Source organism: Leucoraja erinacea, chromosome 1, assembly GCF_028641065.1.
Source record: "Leucoraja erinacea ecotype New England chromosome 1, Leri_hhj_1, whole genome shotgun sequence".
NCBI lineage: Eukaryota > Metazoa > Chordata > Chondrichthyes > Rajiformes > Rajidae > Leucoraja > Leucoraja erinaceus.
The window spans coordinates 99,117,822-99,137,806 of record NC_073377.1 but is presented as its reverse complement, the minus strand read 5'-3'; the positions used below and the strand labels follow the sequence as shown (position 1 = coordinate 99,137,806).

The window sequence follows — 19,985 nt, the reverse complement described above, 5'->3', positions numbered from 1 at the left end:
CATACTTCTATCAAGTCTCCCCTTAACCCCTGACATACCAGTGAAACAATCCAAGTCTATCTAACCTCTCCCTCTAGCTGAACCCCTTTAATCCAGGCAGCATTCTAGTAAACCTTCTCTGCACCCTCTCCAAAGCCTACACACCTTTCCCGTAATGGGGCAACTACAATTACATGCAGAACACCTGCTCCTTGACCTACGATGGGGTTACGTTCCAATAAACCCATCCTAAAATATCGCAAGTCGAAAACGCATTTAATATATTGCGATCACATGACCAGAAGTGGAGTGCGGCACACTGTTGCTGCCGAGCGTTTGCCGATCATAAAGTCGAAATATCGCAAGTCGAAGCATCATAAATTGGGGAGCACGTATACTCCAAATGCAGCCTAACCAAAGTCCTGTGGAGCTATATCATGACTTCCTGTCTTTTATACTCAATGCCCTTCACAAGCATACCGCCTTCTTTTGCACCCTCTCTACTTATGCTGCCACCTTCAGTGTGCAGTGAATTTAGACTCCAAGATCCCTCTGCACATCAATGCTGTTAACGTTCTTGTCATTAACTATATTCTCTCCTTATATTCAACCTTCCAAAGTGCAACATCTCACACTTAGAGTAGACCAACTGGCCCTTCAAACCTGCTTTGTCTTCCTTCGAGGTCATGGCTGATCTTCTACCTGAACTCCATATGCCAGCACTATTATCATATGGATTCCCTTAACATCCAGTTTGCATGAACTCAATGACTAAGTTTGCACTGCTCTCTGCACTTGAGGGTAGACTTGATAGAAGTGCAAAGAATTATGAGAGGCATAGATCGTATAGACAATCAGAATCATTTCCCCGGGCAGAAATTTATTGACTGAAAACACACCCATTTGAAAATCTGTTTTTTGCATGCAACTTAGATACTATCTTTCTGATTTCTTGGTATTTACAATTTGTGTTAAAATATATGCCTTCACGTTTAGCACTCAAACTACTCCAGCTGAACACATCTTCTGAGTGGAATGAGAGGGGTTTGTTTTGGAGTAGTCCAGAGTCTGAATGCAAAGGTGTACAGGTTTCTCAGATCCAGTTCAGGAGATCCTGGTGATGGAGGTGCAAGGAGGAGCAATAACCAATGCCAAAAACACAAGTAAACCTCCTCTGCTTCCTATCCCTCTTTTGCGGCTCTGCCAATCTCTCATCCTTCTCCCATTGTTTTGCTTGCCAAGGGAGAACCCTAGGAAGATGCCCATTATCCAGCTCCCTTTCTCCTGTGGCTTCTTAAAAGTATCCAACAAGGTAGAAAATTGCAACATCAACTAATGTATTGTGAAATCCTTGGGGAAAATTTCAGAAATAGTGTCAATGATGGGCCTGTCCCACTTAGGCAATTATTTTAGGGCGACTACAGGTAACTGCCACAAAAATGTCAACATGTTGCAACATTTTTGGGGACAGTGGCTACAAATTTTGCTGTTGTAGGTTGTCGTAGGTTGACGTAGGGGTTGTCGTAGGTGCTGTCGTAGGTTATCGCCAGGTGTCGTAGGTGAATTCCATTAAAACTAGTCCTTGGCACTCGTCTAAAGAGTCGCCTATATGGGACAGACCCCTGAGTATTTGTGAATATTTAGTAATGTCCAGTAAGTCCCAGATGTCTTTCAAGAAGTCACTTTCAAGTCTCCATCAATGAGTGAACAGTAAGATGTAATAAACGTATAAGTAGTGTTTAACGCTCTTTGTGACAACTTACTTACTTCCATATTGGTTGGATGCTTTTAGGAGAAGGCAGTGAATCAAATGCTAACAACCAAAATGTTGTGCAATGTAATGAGGAATCAGCACGTGAAACTGGCCAATTCAATTGAATTAGGAGATAAGTGAGACCATGCTTTCCTTGTGGTAAAATTTTGAAGTTAGACTAGCGGCAGCATCACTTCTGTTCAACAGACTTTATACTATTTCAAACAATCCCCAAGTTACTGTTAAGGTGGGACTTTGCTCTGAGTTGAAATTGTACTGTATTTGATGTGAAGTCTGTTGGTAGGGTGAGTACCAATTTATTTAAGGTAGACAAAAATGCTGGAGAAACTCCGTGGGTGAGGCAGCATCTATGGAGAGAAGGAATTGGCGACGTTTCAGGTCGAGACCCTTCTTCAGACTGATGTCGGGGGGTGGGGGGGGGGGGGGGGAAAGAAAGGAAGAGGTGGAAATAGTAGGTTTGTGGGAGAGCTGGGAAGGGAAGGAGGGAGAAAGCAAGGACTATCTGAAATTGGAGAAGTCAATGTTCATACCGCTGGGGTGTAAACTATCCAAACTATGAAATATGAGGTGCTGTTCCAATTTATTTAATGCTCTTTTGTATTCCAAGACATCCAGAGGTGAAATTGAGTCCCTGCAGACCAGTATACTGCTATTTTCTCCTTTGTGTACATTAAACTACTCCGCCTTGAAGATAAAATGTAATATGTAATTGCACCCTAAGTATTTTGGGTAAATAGTTGTGATATTTATGTTTTTTAGGCATGCATGATGCTCATAACCTTCCTGCCTTATACTGTAAGTAAATATTATATTGCCTATAACTCTAAGTGGGACAAGTTTCTAAATATCAGAATGGGAGATTTTAGCATGATGCTTTGATAAAAATGCTTATTATGTTGCCATCTTTAACTTTTAAATGGGTAATCTTATGCTTTAAAAAAGTTTGTAAAATATTCTGTTATACAATATGATGGCCCTTAGATTTGAATTTGACGAAGCATTTACGAGACTTTAAAAACCATTTTAAAGTGCAATTTAGTATGTCTACAAATCATTATTGGGGTTCAACTGCTATTTAAAAATGTTATGTGCAGTATTTATAAATACTCTAACTGTTCTGTTCTTAGTTTTCCCTGATGGCCTCATTTCCAGATGACAAACTTGGAATTCTATCATTTTGTGTTTGTGCCATTATCATTGGATTAATTCAGGTATGAAATAAATACATTTTAATATAACCCAATAACCTGGCAAAAAGGGATTAATATTGTGAGTCTAATGTATTCTGGCTATTTATCAGCAACCACTGGAATATCCATAAACCAAATACTGACATTGACCCTGTTACAATTTCCAGGTTAACCCTTTTGGTCTGGGCCACCAATTTGCAGACAAGCGGTATGGAGTTTTGTGCTCCATATTATAGGATTTGGGGTGTGCAAATGAGGTTCACCAAGACAGTGCCTAAGATAATGTTGCAGCTGCGGGGAGAGACTTGCTAGGCTGGGCTTATTTTCCTTGGAGCAGAGCAGGAAGAGGGGGCAGCATGATAGAGGTATACACAAATTTAGAGGCATGGATAGAGTAGATAGTGAGAATCTTTTCCCTGAGCAGTGGTCTCTCTAACCAGAGGGCATGGATAATATTGGCAATAGGAGAATTAATAATTGAGAGGAATATTTTAATCCAATGAGTGGTTGAAATCTGGAACACTATACAGATGGATGGTGGAGGCAGGTACTGTCATAATATTTTTTAAAGTATTTGGATTAGCTTTTTAAATGTTGTAGCATAAAAGGCTTGAGGTTCAGTAATGTAAATGGGATTTTTAAAGATAAAATACTGTACTTGATGGCTGGTTCAGATACTGTAGGCTGAAACACTAGTTTCCATGTTGTAGGACTCTATGAATCAATTTGCTAATATTTTTGTTATGCAGTCTCATTCTCCAAAACAGAAGTTGAATTAGCCTCCTCATGGACTTTTTCCATGTCGCCTCCCTCGCGGCCTAACACCATGAATTGGTGCGGCCTTTCCCGAAGTTGGGCCCGGAGTTTCAGCAGCGGGCGGAGCGTGGACATTTCATCGTGGAGTGGGTGAGCTCTTGCTGAGGTCACCAGAAGGGAGTGCTCGGATCGCTGGCCCGCGGACTGTTACAGTCTGAAGTCTGCGGCGCTTCTAGCCGCGGGTGCGAGATCCGGAGCCTGGGATCCCTTGCTAGGGATCGCTGGAGTTCGCTGGAAAAGAGCTCTGACCGCCGGCCCACGGCCGATAACATCCTACGGGCGTGGCGTGAACTTAACTTCCGGAGCGGGATCCCTCACTGGGGATCCCCGGAGAAGAGCTTCGACTGCCAGCCTGCGGCCTACAACATCCTGAAGCCGCGGTCTCCGGTAGGGAATCGCCGATTCGGGACTTACCGTCCCGACGAGAGGGCCTGTACATCTGGCCGCCCGCAGCGGCGACTGCGGAGGTTTATGGCCCCAACCACAGGGTATCAATGTAGGAGGACTGACTGTACTTTGTGCCTTCCACCACAGTGAAGACTGCTGTGGTGGATGTTTGTGTTAAATTTTTATTGTGTATTTTGTGTTCTTTTTTTATTGTACTGCTGCTGGCAAGTTCATTTCACTGCACTTTATTGTGTATGTGATGAATAAATTGATTAATTGATTGATTGAAAGGGAATTCAAAGCTGAACCACTATTGTGAGAAGTATTGGAAGAAAATGGTTAAAAGATTATACAGAATTTCTGCATTTTATTTAAGTTGTGGCATCTGCAGGTGAAGTTTCTAAATTCAGGATCAGCTATTTTCAAAAGGGATTGATGACAAATTCCATTACACACAGAGCCTTTGTAGCTATCACGGAGATGAAAATTCTGATGCGAACCAATGTGTTGATGCAGTGTACCATCCAATTACTCCCTTTTGGCCATGTGTGTAGTTTTCTGCTAAAAGATACATCACATTTTATTGATAATGAAAAGGATAAATGCATTTATTTTTTGAAATTTCTTGGGATTACTTGATTGCCTAATAGATAATTGCACCGTTATGTACTTATATACCATTTTTGCCAATTTCCCTGATTTGCAGCACTAATGTTTATGCTGGAATTTTCCTCAGTATCCTTGAATTTTAAAAATCACAGCTATGGTTTCCACCCCTGATGAGTGTTCTTAAATGTTAATATGGAAGTGTAAACTTGGTGAAGAAGATGCCAGATTTAACAATTTCCTCAAGGGTCGGTGGCCTGCTATCTAGGCTTTCTCATTAATGCTGCTACTCTTTATGAAAGTGTATAAATGTAACAAGGATACATTTGGGAAAATAACAATTTAAGTGCTTTTAAGTGTCATGTAACTAGTATATTCAAGTGGTAATTGTTAGTGAAACACTAATAGAGCTTACTTCTTCCTTTAATTCCATAACAGGCCATAATTGTAATTTACGGATTCCACCAACCTTACTTATTGAATGCCCTTATTTGTGCATCAAATGATCGAACTTCTTATAAGTACCAAATCTTAAAGGTGACCTTACAAGCTCCTGGTATGTTCCTCATAGCAGCAATCATGTCTTTCATCTATTGTCCAGTGGTAAGTTCTGTTTTGTGTATCATTATATAACTGGTTAATCTAGCACCATGTTTGGAAAAATGTACATGCAATCAAATTTCAGACTAAAGATCCATGAACATGCAGTAATTTATTTAGTTATATTATGACCTATCATAAATGAACGTAATATGCTAAAAGCTACTAGATCAGTTTATGCTGATGCACTGATTTATATCAAGGAGCTAATTGCCTTTTTATCTATTTTAATGGGGCTTTCTCACGGGGCGACTTGACACAAGATGTAACCACAGTGAAGTGGTCGTGGTCTAGCACGATATCACACGATATAACGGGGGGTAGATAAAGAGTTCCCACGGGTACTCTGCATTTCTGTTATTTGTGCGAGTGACTTGTCCATCTCAGATTCAGATTCAGATTCAATTTTAATTGTCATTGTCAGTGTACAGTACAGATCTCCTGAGCTTTCCCGTTAAATCTTGAATGAACATTGTGAACTGTGAAGTGTTGTTAAATCATCACGTGGCACAAATGATGTCACTTTCTTTTCACACACTATAAATATCCTCCCTTGGTTGAATTGGCTCATTTGGAGACATGCCTGTACTAAGTAGTTTCGAGTACAGGATGGTGGTGTTTTTCATTGACGCGCTGTATGCAGCAGCCCTCTATGTGAATCGAGGACGCTTGCGTGAAGGCAGAAGGTTGAGATTAATTAAAAAGAGAATACCTGAGCACAAGTTTGTAAATACAGATGGCCTTTTTTAAGACGAGCATTACAAGTGAAAATTGCCTGCCCTCATGCATAATTTATTTTATGGCTCTTGGAGACATGATTCCAACTTCAAACACAGAGCGTGTAAAAGCTGTCTGCGACTTTTTTACTTTGCAGCTGCAGGGCACAGCCACACTTATAAGAGAAGTTTAAGTTAACTGCAAAAACAGCACTTTTACATCAATAGCAATGTATGTTTTAAAATCATGGATAACATTAAATGGTTTTCCTGTTGATGTACTAATATATCGTTATATATACTTACATGAGCACCCGGGATACTCCGCAGCCTTCGTCTCCAGCAGGTTCCGTTTTTTCTCCCTGTTTCTGTAATCCTCTCTGGATTTATCGTAAAGAATTTTGTTGAATTGGTACCATTCTACAAGTTCACCCTCTTGTTCCCTGGTGAAGTTAGATGGCCTTACCTTCTGCCATCTTCCCTTTATATATGTGTCTGTTGAGGCTATTCCTACAACGGCTACTGGGGAGGCAATCTGAAATCCACCTTGCTCACCCTCTCCCTGCTCCAAGGAGCCCACAGGCAGTGTTATCTGTGGCATCTCCTGTTGCCTCTCCACCTGTCTCTCTTGCTGCGTCTCCTCCTCATTCTCCTGCATGGCAAAAACCTTTCTGACATGCTTTACCCCCTTTCTTTGAGCTTTTCTGGGAGCCATCTCTGCAAGAGTTCCAGTGAAAAAGATTCTCCAACAATGACAATGAGGTGGGACGTCCTCGATGGACACATGTTCCATTGGCGATATTGAGAACACCTTTTTTACTCACCTTCTGTCCCCTCTGTCCAGCTTCTGGGTTCACCGTTCGCAGGAGTTCCCACGGTAAACGCAAGAGTTATTACGGATATCGCACTGGCCACTACGTCCATATAATGTTTCAATGTTCAACCACAAGTGTACAAGTCACTCTTGGAGAAATTCAAGCTTGCTTGAATTTTCTCCCGAGTCAACAAGTTACACGAGTACCTGCCGTTAGCGCCACGGTGGTCCACGAATGCCGTACGGTTATCGTACGAGGTTCCCACGATGTTCAACTCTGATTACCTCTTGCGTCAAGTCGCCCCATGAGAAAGCCCCATTATTCTGCCTGCTGATTGTTATTGTTCATGTGAGCAGAAAGCTGTTACAATAATCTTACCAATGGGAAAAAAAAGATTCAAACTAAGATGTTTAACGTTATAGGTAAGATTTGTACATACTGTAAGCATGACGTATGGCCTACTTGCCTTCAATGATCAGGGCATTGAAAATAAGAGTCAGGAAATCATGTTGCAGCTTTATATGAGTTTAGTTAGGCTGCATTTGTGTGCAGATATGCAGGAAGGACGTGCAGGCTTTGGAGAGGTGAAGAAGAGTTTACCAGAATACTGCCTGGATTAGTGTATAGGTATGAGAGGTTGGACAAATTTGGATTGTTTTCTCTGGAACATCAGAGATAGTGGGGAGACCTGATAGAAGTGTATAAAATTATGAGAAGCATATAGATAGTAGACAGTCAGATCTTTTTCCCAGGATGGAAATGTCAAAGACAAGAGAGCATAGCTTTAAAGCGTGGGTCTGAAAAAGGGTCCCGATACAAAGTGTCACCTATCCTTTTTCTCCAGAGTTGCTGCCTGACCCACTGAGTTACTCCAGCACTTTATATCTATCTTTGGTAAAACCAGCTTCTACAGTTCTTTGTTTCTAAAATTTAAAGTAGACATTTGGGGCAATTTTTTTTTTACACAGAGAATGGTGGTTGCATGGAACACACTGTCAGGGTCTATGATAGCAGCAATACGATAGTATCAGTTAAAAGGCATTTAGATGGGCACATGAATACTCATGGAATGAACGGATGTGGATCATGAGCAGGCAGAGGAGATTAGTTTAACTTGGCATCATGTTTAGCATGGACATTGTGGCCCGAAGGGCCTGTTCCTGTGCTATACTGTTCTACAGTGCTCTCCATAATGTTTGGGACAAAGACCCATCATTTATTTATTTGCCTCTGTACTCCATAATTTGAGATATATAATAGAAAAAAAGCACATGTGGTTAATTGCACATGGTCAGATTTTATTAAAGGGTATTTTTAAACATTTTGGTTTCACTATGTAGAAATTACAGCTGTTCTTATACATAGTCCCTCCAATTCAGGGCACCATAATGTTTGGGACACATGGCTTCACAGGTGTTTGTAATTGCTCAGGTGTGTTTAATTGCCTCCTTAATGCAGGTATAAGGGAGCTCTCAGCACCTGGTCTTTCCTCCCATCTTTCCATCACCTTTGGAAACTTTTATTGTTGTTTATCAACATGGTGACCAAAGTTGTGCCAATGAAAGTCAAATAAATCATTATGAGACTGAGAAACAAGAATAGAACTGTTAGAAACATCAGCCAAACCTTAGGCTTACCAAAATCAACAGTTTGGAACATCATTAAGAGGAAAGAAAGCACTGGTGAGCTTACTAATCGTAAAGGGATTGGCAGGACAAGGAAGACCTCCACAGATGATGACAGAAGATTTCTCTCTAAAATAAAGAAAAAAACCCAAACATCTGTCCAACAGATCAGAAATACTCTTCAGGAACCAGGTGTGGATTAGTCAATGACCACTATCCGCAGACGACTTCATGAACAGAAATATAGAGGCTACACTGCAAGATGCAAACCACTGGTTAGCCGCAAAAATAGGCTGGCCAGGTTACAGTTTGCCAAGATGTACTTAAAAGAGCAACCACAGTTCTGGAAAAAGGTTCTGAGGACAGATGAGATGAAGATTAACATTTCAGTGACTGCAAGAGCAAAATATGGAGAAGAGAAGTACCGAGCCTCACTGTCTACCCGCTGGTGAGGGACAACGAGGGTTCCAGGGCGGGCAGCGCTCCAGCGGCTCCTGCCGTGGGCACAGACTACGGGGGCAGCCTCAACACACTGCACCGTTACACGGAGAGAGGGAGTGCCGCAGCCCGACCCACAGCATGGGGGGGGGGGGGGGGGGGGGGGGGGGGGGAGGGGGGGGGGGGGGGGGGAAGGGGATGAGAGAGAGGGAGAGGGGAGAGAGGGATGACGGAGGAAGAGTGGAGAGAGGGATGAGGGAGGGAGGGGTGGAGAGTGAGGGAGGGGGGGGAAAAGAGGGAGGGAGTGGGGTAGAGGTGTGATGAAGTGCAGGGGGTAGGGAGGGGGGTGGTGCTCTGGAGTGATGGGCAAGGTGGGGTAGAGGGAGAGGGGGACAGGGAGGGATGTATTTGATGGGAGGCGGATACATGTGAGTGGTGGAATATTGCGTTTGGGGAACGGGTGAGTGGTGGAATGTTGCTTTAGGGAACGGGTTGTGTTGGGGGACCAGGCCTCCCGTGTGACAGGGACCCAACAGGTCCCCACTTCCGGAAGTGGCGGTGCTTCGCAGCAGCGGCCTCTGCAGTCTGTCTGTCTTCTTTGTCCTATTAAGTGCATGTTTTGGTTGTAGTTTATATATTATTTTTAGCTGTGTATATATGTGGGGGGGGCGGGGAGTCGGGGAAACTTTTAAATCTCTTCCCTGTACGGGGGACCCGACCTTTTCCCTGCCGGGTCTCCATTGTCGTTGGGGCCTAGCACCATGGAGCGGTCTCCAACCGGTACGACCTAGGCCTCCAGTCGCAGAGCCTGCGGACTCACCATCGCAGAGCTGGCCGACTTCGGAGCATGGAGAGCTGTGGTGGCGCGCGGCTGTGACCCGCCTTTGGAGCTTCAGAGGCTCCAGCCGCAGGCCCGGTGGACAGTGACATCGGGAGCTCGCGGGTCCCTGGTGGGAGACCGCTTTTCGGAGCCCTCGCAATGGCAACTTCTCCCACCCGAATCCAGAGCAGGGCCTTGCATCGCCCGGCGCGGCTTTAACGGCTTACCATCGCCCGCCAGGGGCTCCGGCATCATGACCTGGAGCAGGGCCTTACATCGCCCAGCGGCTTTAACGGCCGCGGGACTTACCATCGCCCGCCGCGGGCTGTAACATCAGGAGAAGAATAAAGAACAGGGGAGAGACAAGACTTTGCCTTACATCACAGTGAGGAGGTGTTTAGAGATTCACTGTGATGGTTGTTTATGTAAATTGTGTGTCTTGGTTTTTGACTGTCTTTGTGTTAATTGTGTGTCTTGTTTGTATGACTGCAGAAACGTAATTTCATTTGAACTTGGGTCCAAATGACAATAAACGTTATTCTATTCTAGTCTAGTTTGTTATATTATGGCATGTCACTAAAGTCATGATGTCCTAAAGGTTTACACTCTCCGAGAGAGTTTACTTTCTTGACTAATTACCTCCTGTACTGAAAAGTTTTAATACTTTGTTAATATAAATGGATGAACCATTATTACCTAATTGGTCTTTTACAGGAGAACTGCCAATTGCTGAGGCGAATTATCTGAAGTTTTAATGTCACCAATATATTTGGGAAATTTAAATTGAGAAAGTTAATTAAATAATCTGGAATAAAAAGGCAAATTCAGTGAAGGCAACCATGAAACCAATCTCAACATCTTTAAATTTTACTTGGTTTACTATCATCTTTCATGGAAGGGTATTTGCCATTCATATCAAATCTGGGCTGCATTTGACACGCCCTACAAAAATGTAGTTGATTTTGTACTAATCCTTGATATCACCTGGCACCCCACAAAATTCTGAACGTTGCTGTTTCAAAATATAATGGAAATAAAACTGACAGACCACCCAACATTAATATCACATCAGATTTTATTGTGGTTATGTGTTCTTTATTATTGTACTGCTGCTGACAACCCAAATTTCCACCGACCCTGGTTGTGTGGCAATAAATTATATCTATCTATCTCTATTTAGACATAACAAAGGCACACAAACCCCACGAGATCCTGTAAAACGTCTTGCAAGCATCTGATGCCTTGTGCCTAAATTGAATGAGCTGTGTTTACATTGCAGGAGATTGAAGGAACTATCAGGCATACCTATTAAATGCAGACTCATTCATTTCAGGTTTTCCGTAATGATTCCACCAGAAGTGGTAGTTCATTAGTGTACAGCTGGAAGAGGGTGGCTCCATGATGTCTCTTGTGGCACCAGTCAAACCAATGAAGAAACCTTTCTGCTGATTACCAGCTCCCTCATCTGATGAATTAGTACTCCCCCATTTTGAAAGAAACAACACCTGAGGGTTGTAAGGAAATGGTGCAAACCTGGAGTTGAAGGATGACCAAGAGTGAGCTGACATCATCAGAACAAATAGCTGCAGACTGGGCTTGCAGCAGATGGTAGGGGAACCAATAAAAGTGAAGAAAATTCCTTGACAGTAATTGGGTTTTTTTTGTTTTAATTAATGCAATAAGACTGATAGTTTTGTTGGGGCAAGAATTGATTTAGAAACATTAAAAAATAGGTGCAGGAGTAGGCTATTCGGCCCTTCGAGCCAGCACCACCATTCAATATGATCATGACTGATCATCTAATATTAGTACCCAGTTCCTGCTTTTTCCCCATATTCCTTGATTCCTTTACCATAAGAGCTAAATCTAACTTTCTCTTGAAAACATCCAGTGAATTGGCCTCCACTGCCTTTTGTGGCAGAGAATTCCACAGATTGTCAACTCTTTGAGTGAAGGTTTGGTGGTTGGATTATCTGTTTCTCAGTGTGGTGAGCCCATAATAGCTGGTATTCTTAGTTGGTCTTAGTACTGATAAATGCTGAGTACACTTCTGTAAAAGCAGAAATTTCTGCAAGTACTCAGCAGGTTTTTGCAGCAGCTGTACTGAGAGAAACTGACTTTGCTTACAGTAAGTGGGCTCATTGTGGAATACAGATCAATTGCTGCCATTGATTAGTCCTGTGGAGATAAGTTCCATAAAAGCATTGCATTGCAATGTAATGCAGAAATGACTATAATTACTGCATGTGGCAGACAACCTTTACTGCATAGATCTTTATATCTTAAGATCAGATAATTTTCATAATTTTTATTTTACAAACACCAATACTTGAAAGTACAGATTTTGCACTAACGTGATGATTTAAATTCAATATTGCATTCAAATTGTAGTACATAGTCATGCATGTTCTTTGGCTCCTAGGTACCATAGAAACATAGAAAATAGATGCAGGAGTAGGCCATTCGGCCCTTCGAGCCTGCACTGTCAATATGATCATGGCCAATCATCCACTCAGTGTCCTGTACCTGCCTTCTCTCCATACCCCCTGATACCTTTAACCACAAAGGCCACATCTAACTCCCTCTTAAATATAGCCAATGAACTGGCCTCAACTACCTTCTGTGGCAGAGAATTCCGGAGATTCACCACTCTGTGTGAAAAATGTTTTTCTCATCTCAATCCTAAAAGATTTCCCCTTATCCTTAAACTGTGACCCCTTGTTCTGGACTTCCCCAATATTGGGAACAATGTTCCTGCATCTAGCCTGTCCGACCCCTTAAGAATTTTGTACGTTCTATAAGATCCCCCCTCAATCCTCTAAATTCTAGCGAGTACGAGCCGAGTCTATCCAGCGTTTCTTCATATGAACGACCTGACATCCCAGGAATCAGTCAGGTGAACCTTCTCTGTACTCCCTCAATGGCAAGAATGTCTTTCCTCAGATTAGGAGACCAAACTGTACGCAATACTCCAGGTACAGAGGTAAAGTGACAGAGGACAATGGCCAAAATCTTCCATTTAAAAAGCCAGCATTCTGCATGGAATCGCTGGTACCTACCCTTGTAATTTGAGACTCCACACCAATCAGTCCTGAAGTCGTATTGAAGTCCGACTACAGCTAGTGGCTGCTGACTGATCTGTAGCTAATGCCTGACTCATCATTGACTCCAGTGATGAAACTCAAATCTGCTTTTACAACATGATGGGAAATATATCTGTCGAATCTAAACTTTCAGAAGCGTCTGCAAAGACTCAATGGCTGCCGATGGGTTGATATGACATAGGAATTTTATCCTGACCTCAAGTGGTGTCTGCAAATTCCTTTATGTTGGGAACTGACATGGATGCTTTGGTAAAATCAGATTCCATTTTAATGTGTTTAATTTTAATAGTGTTTAAATATTTCTTGTTGGTTGCAGGTGAAATACATATTCACAATCTTTTTGGCAGGAATGGCAAACTCAGGGCACAAAGCATTACCATGAGAGGTGCTTTGGTATTGACTGCAGAAAGGCTTGCACTCTGCAAGTTCTTTGCCAATTAGGTCAGAACTGGCTTCCCAGATGATGTTTGTGTCATGGGATCCCTCCAGGCAAGGCAATATTTTAGTGGACAGCTGATTGTCAAATGCCATTCAGTGTGTTGATATATATATATATGTGTGTGTGAGTGTGTATTAATATCATCCAGACATAATGCGCTGTGCTTTTTCTGAGCTATATAACTATATACATTTGACTTGTTTTATCATGTAAATTAGATTACCACTAACAGTTTTTGCTGCATTAAAGATAGACACAAAGTGCTGGAGTAGTTCAGCGGGTCAGGCAACAAATCTGGAGAAAAAGGGTGCATGATGTTTCGGGTCGGGACCCTTCGTCAGACTGAAAGTGGGTGGTGGGTGAAAAGTTGGAGGCATGAAAAGCCCCAGAGAGCAGTAGGAATCACGGAGGGGGAGCGTTGAGAGAGATGATGTTGCAGAACTCCTGTCGGAGAAAGGAAGAGAACTTCTTAAAAGTATGCACACCTTGAGGAGATTTTGCAGTGGAGCAGACAAAATGTAGAAACACCAAACTGCAGATGTTAGTTTATATCTGTGATCTGATTTTGGTTTGATTATTTTTCACAGGCATACGCAGTGCTTGCACTTGTCATCTTTCTCCCATATATTAGTCAGGGTACACAGTGGTGCGGAAACAAGATTAAGGGTGAGTATTGGAAATATTACAGATCATGCTGTCATATTTTGACAAATGTGGTAAATAAGCCTAAATTGGAAAATAAATTGGATTATGGAGAAAGTAAAAAAATATTCAAATGTTTATTTACATATCTTCTTTTCCTTCCAAGGTCAAAAAGAAATACAAAGAGTGTCTTTTTACACATTTCATCCAAATGAGCCACTGAGTAAAGAGCGTATAGAAGCTTTTAGTGATGGAGTGTTCGCTATTGTTGCCACACTTCTTATTTTAGACATATGGTAAGAGACATATCTACATCATTAAACTTTTCAACCATTTCAATTTTTTGCTTTCTTAACTAGTTTCTGGTTAATGTGGTGATATAGCAGTATTAATGGGCTAATTATCCATATTTATCATTGAACAATGGATTTCTCACATTGCTAAACCTGATTTCATTATAATTAAAAGAGTAGTGCTTTATATTCGGAGGCTGGATTGTGTTGAATTTGGCTTGTTTCCCCCGCCCTCCACCTGACCAATGATCCCGCTTGTTTCCATGGAGCTGCACTTACCATTTGTGGCTATACGATATCATTTGACCTTGAAATCTAGATGCTGGGACATTCCTGTGAAGCAGTGTGGGCTGTGATGGCAACTACGCCACAAATGGTGGATACTGAACCCCTGCCTTGGAATGTCATGATGGCCTTTCAGCACTTCACAGCTGTCAGAGGCTTTTTAAATGTCTGTCTGTCAGTCACTTAAAAAACAGTTACAAATATTTTGTTTAAAAAGTGTAGAAACAAAAATTGTTTAAAAAGCTCAAAACACTAGAAATTAATTAAAACATAAAAACACTAGTGCAGAAAAATAAGCAAATCTCTTACCTGCATTTATCTTTTTAATCATGGTCAATCATCCTTGGTGTAAAATTAAGTTTATTGTCATGGCAGGATGTTAGATTCACTGATCATGTCCATACGATCATTAGTGATAGGAACAGAATTAGGCCATTCAGCCCATCAAGTCTACACCGTCATTCAATCGTGGCTGATCTGTCTCTCCCTCCGACCCCCATTCTCCTGCTTTTTCCCTATAACCTCTGACACCAGTACTAATCAAGAATCTATCTCACTGCCTTAAAAATATCTACCGATAGCCTCCACAGCCTTCTGTGGCAAAGAATTCCACAGATTCACCATCCTGACTAAAGAAATTCCTCCTCATCTCCTGCCTAAAATAACTTCCATTATTTTCTGATGTTATGGCCTCTAGTCGTAGACTCTCCCACAAGTGGAAACATCCTCTCCACATCCACTATATCCAAGCCTTTCACTATTCTGTACGTTTCAATGAGGTCCCCCTTCATTCTTCTAAACTCCAGCAAGTACAGGAACAGTGCCGTCAAACGCTCCTCGTGTTAACCTACTCATTCCTGGGATCATTCATGTAAACCTCCTCTGGACCCTCTCCAGAGCCAGCACATCCTTCCTCAGATATGGTGCCCAGAATTGCTCACAATATTCCAAATGTGGCCTGTACAGTGCCTTATAGAGTCTCAGCATTACATCCTTGTTTTTGTATACAAACCCTCTTGAAATAAATGCTAGGATTGCCTTTGCTTTCTTTACTGCTGATTCGACCTGCAGATTAATTGTTTGGGAATTTGCTACACTATATTCCATCTGCCACATCTCTGCCCACTTTCCCATCCTGTCCAAGTCCTTCTGCAGTCCATGTTTTCTCTACACTACCTGCCCCTCCACCTATTTCTGTATATCTGCAAATTTGGCCACAAAGCCTTCAATCTCCACACTGGCAGCCAAACAGAAAATGCCCCCTTAATTGCCACTCTGCCTCTGTCATCCAGCCAACCTGATATCCATGCTGGTATCTACCCTTTGACACCAAAGCCTCTCATCTTCCTGAGCAGTCTCCTGTGTTACACCTTATCAAAGGCTTTCTGAAAATCTAGGAAAATATAATCCAACACAGCGGTTTGTTCATGCAACATTCTGATCTATTCTGGCAATTTGAGAGGTCATTTTCAGATCTAGGCTTAAATTAATAATTGATGTGATTTTTAACTGTCTTTATAATAAAAACACAGGATCGCAGAATCAAAACATAGTTAAATTAATGTAGTTGGCCATGTACTGGAAGTTTTATTTTCCAGAGTTGTGGCTTTATTTTGTTTTTAATTGTTGTTTTAATTAAATCAGTGTGGCCAAGACTGAGTTTTACTGAACTCTGCTATTTGACATATTATCATTGATAGGAATATATTATTAATGGTTGAAAAGTTTATAATATTGAATAATTTGTAGAAGTGAATGATTGTTTAGTAATTATTGTCCAGTTATCTTTTGTTGTTGAAATCAGCTTCCTAAACTGTTGCAGCTTGTGAGAAGAAAGTAAATCAATTATGCTAATTGGTTGGGCAGTACAGGAGCTTTACACGGTGAAGGAGGAAAGGTGTATCCAAGTTGTGATAATCTTTAATGATTTTTTAAAAGAAATTTAAGTGGTTCCCTGCTGCCCTTGCCTATCTGGTTGGCGGAGTTTCCAGGTTTAAAAAGTACTTCCAAAGATGGCATGGCAGTTTGCTGGAGGCCATTGTGTAGTATGGACTGCAGCCACAGGAGTGCTTATTTAAAGTATTAAATGGAAGTGCAGGTCAACGATAATACATCATCAAGCTCCTTGAGTACTGCAACAACAATATGTAATCAGCGGGGAGAGTTCATAGTGGGGAAGCAGACTGGTTCAGTCTCTGCAGCATTTGTATGGGTGGTTAGTTAAATGTTTTTATTTATTGTCAAGATAGAGGCCATCCCCAGGCTATGGCAAGGTTCCATTCTGGAAAACTGTTCGAACCCAAACTGTTAGCAAGTCTGAAATGTGGCAACAAACCAAATTCCCACATTGTAACCTTGCAGCAACTGGGAAATTCATACCACCAGTCTCCCAAACGTTCACTCGTATGTACGGGCTGTACCTAAATGAGGCATTCATAAGCCAGGGAGGACCTATGTTGGGATGGAGGTTTCAGCACTGGGAATGCCATTGAATGTGAAGAGAAGGCTAGTATTACATTAGTTATGATAATTATACATCATGGTGTCTCTTGAGCCTTCTCTACCATTCAGTAAAATTATGCCTATTTATTAAGAATACACTATTTTGTTTAAATTATATAGAAATATAACTTATAAATTACGTTGTCTTTATACCGTGATTTATTCTCCATCCTTGTGCATGGTTGCTTTGTATAATACATCATGCTTCGTATCTCACTCATTTCAATTGTTTTGATGTTTCAGTGAGGACAATGTTCCTGAACCTAAAGAAGTCGCAGTTAAGTTCCATGGCAAACTCTTTGATGCACTAATTGATTATGGTCCGGAATTTCTGGCTTATTTTGGTTCTTTTGTGACAGTTGGCCTCCTCTGGTTTGTTCACCATTCACTCTTTCTCTACATCACTAAATCAACAAGACTTATGGGCCTCCTGAATACTGTCTCCCTTGCTTTTATTGGTGGACTTCCTTTGGCCTTTCAGCTCACTCACGAATTTGCGGCCAAGTCACATAATGAAATTGAGGCAATTCAAATTAGTTGTGTTATAATTTTTCTTGCAAGTCTCTTTCAGTTTGCAATATGGGTTGCTGCTCTCCACAATGAAAAGGAAAATTTACATCACCATATCCATTATGGCGGCAAAGAACATGCATTTATGTTTGCCAAACTTTCACTTTATCCTTCTGTGGCATTTATTACATTCTGCTTAACATATATTTTAAGCAGGTTTAGCACAGAAATTTTCCATTTGATGCAAATTATTGTTCCATTCGCGTTTGTTCTTTTACGAATCATTGTCCGAATTGCTCTAGTTATTCTGACGTGGTTATTTAGTCGACTAAAACCAAGAACATCAGTGTTGAGCGAGGAAGAAGAATCTGTCATCTCTGGCAATGAGACTTGAGAGTAGCAGTGTTATAGATTATATAGCATAGAAATATTTTTATTTCTATGGTTTTGTTTTAAAAGTTCATATGCACAAATTTGAAGAATTTTAACATTCCTTTGGTCCTTTTGAGGTATTTTATTCCTGAAATACCTCAAAAGCTCAATGTATCAAAATAACCCTCTAGATGCTGTAAAATAGTGAAATGCACTGTGTAATGTGGTTATGTATTATTACAGAATATGAAATATGTTGGAAAATGACATTCCTAGGCTATCAAAATTATTCCTAGTTTTGTCTAAATATTTTACAAGTCATTTAATTTTAAGTTTAAATAATTGTGTAGTGCTCCAATTTCAGTGATACTGTTACAGTAACATTTCAGTACATTTTCAGTTTGCTGTGTTATGTCAGGTTTCAATTTTGCCTCTTTGTTAACTTAAGATACATTTTTAATTACATTTTTCTAAAATCGCAATATTATCTGTTGAGTGTCAAATCGTGTACAAGTCAGTTACTGAAAGAGTTGAGTTATTTTACCAATTGTTATGATTTGGGTATTAAAGGTCATAAGTGATAAGAGTAGATTTAGGCCATTCGGCCCATCAAGTGTACTCCACCATTCAATCATGGCTGATCTATCTCTCCCTCCTAATCCCATTCTCCTGCCTTCTCCCCATAACCTCTGACACCTGTACTAATCAAAAATCTATCTATGTCTGCCTGAAAAATATCCACTGACTTGGCCTCTACAGCCTTCTGTGGCAAAGAACGCCACATATTTAGTCACCACCCTCTGACTAAAAAAAATGTCTCCTAATAGAATAGAATGTCCTTTAATTCTGAGGCTATGACCTCTAGTCCTAGACTCTCCCACTAGTGGAAAGATCCTCTGCATATCCACTCTATCCAAGTTATTCTGTATGTTCTGTTTTATTCTATTCTGTATTTTCTATTCTGTATGTTTCAAAGAGGTGTCCCCTCTTCATTCTTCTAAACTCCAGCGATTATAGGCCCAGTGCCGGCAAGCGTTCTTCATAGGTTGACCTACTCATCCCTGGGATCATTTTTGTAAACCTCCTCTGGTCAGCACATCCTTCCTCAGTAAAACACTTGATCCGCCCACTCACCCTGAAACAATACGCTGAAATAGCATATTTGTCCACCACAGATAAATCCTTCATTCCACTTGCCTGTCCTCAGTACCTATGACATGTTAAATGATTGTTCCAAACAAAATAACAGATTTTGGTGTTGCGGTAGTAATTGTAAAATAACTACAAGATGAAGAGTGGATTTAATAATATTCATTGAATAAACTGGGAAATAAACTCTTGTACAATAGAATGTTATTATGTAAAATCCTGCTGTACCTATTAACCTTTGTCTTAATATTTTAAAAATGAATCAATTATTAAAATGTTGTCCTATTCAGTGGCATGGATCAGTTATTAAAATGCCATCCTATTCATAGTCCATTGCTGTCAGTGGTTGATTATTCTGAAATCTACAATGTCATTGCAAATGACCACATGGCTTTAAATAAATTATGCTCATACATATTGTTTACTTTTCGTTCAAATGGAATTTTACATGATTCTTTATTGAGATTGTCACGTGAAGCAATTTAAGTAACTATTAGGAGCTTGTAATTGTTTTACAATTTTACAGATCTACAGAGATTTCAAAATGTTGCTTGTTAAAAATAAATTTAGTTAAACAATCTTCAATTTAATCTGAAACCTTCAGTTCTTTCTGCCAGCTTTGAAAGGATCATAAATTTGGGAAATCGTATTTAAATTCCTTAATTTCCTACCTACTTAGATTGTTGCATTTCCTAATGTGGTTATTCCCACAGAGCCAGGTTGAAGCATCTTTGGTTCTGGACCATATCTTTGATGTTATAGCTGAAATATTGTCTGGAGAGAAACTTTGTTAAAATGCATTTTTGCTCCATTAATTATGCCACAGAAACTCAAATTGTCATAATTGTTGAAAATAATACATAGAAACTACTTGCAAACACAAATCTGATGGATAAGAGTGACCTATTTATAACTGTACTGAT

At 40.7% G+C, this 19,985-nt stretch overlaps 1 protein-coding gene across 1 annotated transcript in view; it reads left to right on the top strand.

The window, feature by feature from the left end:
- Positions 1 to 19,490, top strand: part of tmem175 (transmembrane protein 175) — a 52,128-nt gene extending 32,638 nt beyond the window's left edge. The window contains exons 5-10 of the mRNA XM_055640132.1: positions 2,513 to 2,548; positions 2,881 to 2,964; positions 5,191 to 5,355; positions 13,897 to 13,975; positions 14,118 to 14,247; positions 17,275 to 19,490. Coding sequence (XP_055496107.1) covers positions 2,513 to 2,548; positions 2,881 to 2,964; positions 5,191 to 5,355; positions 13,897 to 13,975; positions 14,118 to 14,247; positions 17,275 to 17,935 — 1,155 coding nt within the window. The 3' untranslated portion in view covers positions 17,936 to 19,490. The remainder of the gene's footprint in view (positions 1 to 2,512; positions 2,549 to 2,880; positions 2,965 to 5,190; positions 5,356 to 13,896; positions 13,976 to 14,117; positions 14,248 to 17,274) is intronic.
- Positions 19,491 to 19,985: the final 495 nt, after the last annotated feature.